At 52.1% G+C, this 3,911-nt stretch overlaps 1 protein-coding gene across 2 annotated transcripts in view; it reads left to right on the forward strand.

The window, feature by feature from the left end:
* Nectin2 (nectin cell adhesion molecule 2) overlaps nt 1-3,911 on the forward strand; it is a 32,549-nt gene that overhangs the window by 8,640 nt on the left and 19,998 nt on the right. For both annotated transcript variants that reach the window (XM_055615424.1, XM_055615425.1), the window contains exon 2: nt 1,209-1,571. In XM_055615424.1, the coding sequence (XP_055471399.1) occupies nt 1,209-1,571 (363 nt within the window). The remainder of the gene's footprint in view (nt 1-1,208; nt 1,572-3,911) is intronic.

Raw genomic sequence — 3,911 nt, forward strand, 5'->3', positions numbered from 1 at the left:
ACACACACACACACACACACACACACACACACACACACACACACACAAATAAATAAATAAATAAATAAATGTGGGGGGGGGCTGAAGGGTTTGCTTGGTGGTTAAGAGCTTTGGCTGGCCTTCCAGAGGACCTGGGTTCAATTCTCAGCACGCACATGATGGCACACAATTGTCCAGAACTCCAGTTCCAGGGAATCTGATGCCCTCTTCTGGCCTCTCTGGGCACCAGGCACACATGTGGTACACAGGTATACATGTAGGCAAAATGCCCATACACATCAAAAAAAAAAAAAATTTTTTTTTTAAGTTTTTAAATAAAAATACAGCCAGGCACAATGGTGCATGCCTTTAATTGAAGCATTTCCAGGGGCAGAAGCAGGAGGATCTCTGTGAATTCAAGGCCAGCTTGGTCTTCATAGTGTGTTCTAGAAGAGCCAGGCCTGAGTAGAGAGAGCCTATCTCCAAAAGAACAAAAATAAGTAAAGTGGGAGATTAGGAGAAGGGGCTGGAAAGAACCATCCTCCCCAGGGGGATGCTGGCAGTTAATGGTTGCTGAAGGAGGGGAGCCATTTTCTTGAGTGGTATAGCCTCAGGCTTGATTTCCGTGTTCCGGCAGATAACCCCACACCATACCCGTGCAAAGCACCAGAAATTAGACTCAGTGTCATCAAAGTCAGAGATAGACTTGTTGGGAGAAATGGGTTTAACAGGAGCCGCGGGGGCATGAGAAGTAATGGGGTGTGCTCCCTAGGATTTACGGCCATCCTAGCTGAGCCAGGGAGGTCAGCAAGCCACTGCCTCAAGTAAGGATCTACATTTGACTCCCAGCTTCCACAAGGAGGCTTAGAACCACCTGTAACTCCTGCTTCAAGGACTCTGGCACCCCCTTCTGGCCTGCATTGCATACACATGGTACGCAAACACACGAAAGCAAAACGCCCGTCACATAAACTGAAAATAAATAAATCTAAAACTAAAAAGACAAGGTCAGTCAGGTGTAATGGCGCACAATCTGAATCCGGCCCTGGGAGGCAGAAGCAGACAGATCTCTGTGAGTTCAAGGCAGCGTTGGCCACACAGGGAGCTGCAGGCTCTCTAGAATAAGTCAAGTCTAGTGGGTAGGAATCTGATCTCCGCCTTGGTCCTACCTGTCCTGGAGATCTCTTGTTCCCTCCCCGACAAGACTAACCTCTTTGCTCTCTCCCCAGGAGCCCAAGATGTGCGGGTACGAGTACTCCCCGAGGTCCGGGGCCGCCTGGGAGGCACGGTGGAGCTACCGTGCCGCCTCCTCCCACCCACGTCAGAGCGCGTCTCTCAGGTGACCTGGCAGCGCCTGGATGGCACGGTCGTGGCCGCCTTCCACCCATCCTTCGGCGTGGATTTCCCCAACTCTCAGTTTAACAAGGAGCGTCTGTCCTTCGTGCAAGCCAGGCAGGACACAAACGCGGACCTGCGGGATGCCACACTGGCCTTCCGGGGACTGAGGGTGGAGGACGAGGGCAATTACACCTGCGAGTTTGCCACCTTTCCCAACGGCACCCGCAGGGGGTTGACCTGGCTCAGGGTCACAGGTGAGTGGGGGGGACTGTGAGGACCCCTCCCCTGGCTATTTCTCTGTCTCTGCTTTCAGGTTGAGCGTCCTTGATGTGTTGGCAAATATGTTTTGTTTTTGTAGAAGTTTGTGTACGTTTTTGTTTTATGGAGCTGGAGAGTCATATAAATGAGGAGAGAGAGAGTTCATCCCCTGCAGTGTTTGGAGACCAGAGGACAACTTCTGGGGGTCAGCTCTCTCCTTAGACCCCGGGAGTCCTGCGGAGCAAACTCAGGTTGCCAAGCGTTAGGCTTCGAAGCAGCTGCCTTTACCTCTGAGCCGCTTTGCCAGTCCTGCCTCAGCTGTGTGTGGCTGGGGATGAGCTGGAAATGTTGATCCTTTCGACCGGTCCTCTCCCTCAGAGTGCTGGGACTAAGGACATGAGCCATTGCAGTTTATTTGGTCCTGGGCACAGAGTCAGCAGTGTGTGATAGACGGCACCTACCTCTATACCTGCCACCTACCAACAAGCAGCCTACCAAAGGACCAACGTCCTCAGCTCCAGTTTTCTTCATTTTCCTTCCTTATGTTTAGATAGGCTCTCCTGTAGCCCAGGCTGGCCCTGAACTCTAAATCCTCCTGCCTCCATCTCCCAAGCGCTACGATTACAGGAATGTGCCAGTGCGCCTAGTTTTGGTGAATGCTTACTAAGCACCTACTGAGAGCTAGAGCTAGTTGCTGACTCTGTCCACCAAGGGTATGGTGGGCAACAAGCCATTCTTTTTATTTTTTCCTCAAGTTAGGGTCTCAACATGTAGCCCAGGCTGGCCTCAAATTCAAAACAACCCAGTTGCCTCAGACCTGGGACTATAGGTGTATGAGCCATTACACTCTATTCTGATTTTGCCCTGAGAACAAGAGCCATGGATGCTGTGAGCAAGCACAGAGCTGTGACTTGGTGGGGAGTCCTGCTGGGTGTCACAGAGAGCCCCAGCCGGCTTGTTGGAGAAACAGGAAGTGCTCAAGGAAACAGAGAATCAGCCGTAGGTCTAGGGTTGCCTGGCCATGATATGGGGGGGAGACAGTTTTAGGCAGCTTTGTGCTGTTGTCCCTGGGTTGGAGGAAAAGGAGAACCAGAAAGGATACCCACAGGACTGAAGAGTTCTGGAGCCAGGTGGAGGCAGAGGCAGGTGGATCCCTGTGAGTTCAAGGCCACCCTGGTCTACAAAGTGAGTCCAGGGCAGCCCAGGCTACACAGAGAAACCCTGTCTCATAGGACCTGGCACGTACATGGCAGCTCACAACCATCTATAAATCTACTTCCTGGGTATCCATCACCCTCCTCCCTCCTCTGCGGACACTGAAGACTTGTACTCCACAGACACATGAAGGCACGACATCCATACACAGAAAATAACAAGTGAAGGACTGGCGGCTGCAGGCTTCAGCTGGAGTGGACCGACACAGCCAGTTGGCATGGTGACAGAGATTTCGCACGAAAGCCGGAAAGTCCCCTGCAAGGCACACCCTCTAGCTCTCTGGACACCATCACCCCAGGATCTCTCCCTCTCTGACTCTAGAGAGTTAGGAAGGTGTCTCAGTTTGGGCTCTATTGCTGTGAAGACACACCATGACCACGGCAGCTCTTGTAAAGGAAAGCATTTCACTGGGACTGGCTTACAGTTTCAGAGGTTTCAGTCCATTATCGACATGGCAGGAAGCAAAGCAGTGTGCAGGCAGACATGTGGAGGAGGAGCCAGCAGGCAGCAATACGGGACTGGACTTCCACACTGGGGGAAGCTTGAGTGTGTGTGTGTGTGTGTGTGTGTGTGTGTGTGTGTGTGTGTGTGGTGTGTGGAGGACCTCAAAGCCTGTCTTTGCAGTGACACGCTTCCTCCAACAAGGCTACAACCTTATAGAGCCACTTTCCATGGGCCAAGCATTCAAACACATGACTCTGTTGTGGGCTGTATCCACTCAAACCTCCACAAAAGCCTCCTTGTACATTGAGGAACAGGGACACCATAGCTCAAGAGCATAGCTATTGCCATATTGCCAGTTCTTGGGGAGCAGGTCTTTCATCTCAGCAACTGAGGCTGAGGCAAGCTACAGAGTGAGTTGAAAGCCAACCTGGACAACTTAAGACCCTGTCTCAAAGTCAATTTTTAAATATGGCTGGCTAGGGATGAAGCTCTTTCAGGTGTTTGGCTAGAATTCCCCAGTGAGGGGCTGGGGTGTGACTCAGTGGTAGAGCCCCTGCCTAGAATCCTTCAGTGAGGGGCTGGGGTGTGGCCCAGTGGTAGAGTCCCTGCCTAGAATTCCCCAGTGAGGGACTGGGGTGTGGCTCAGTGGTAGAGCCCCTGCCTAGGATCCCCCAGTG

The sequence above is a fragment of the Psammomys obesus genome, unplaced genomic scaffold, assembly GCF_907164565.1.
Source record: "Psammomys obesus unplaced genomic scaffold, mPsaObe1.curated_primary_1811, whole genome shotgun sequence".
NCBI lineage: Eukaryota > Metazoa > Chordata > Mammalia > Rodentia > Muridae > Psammomys > Psammomys obesus.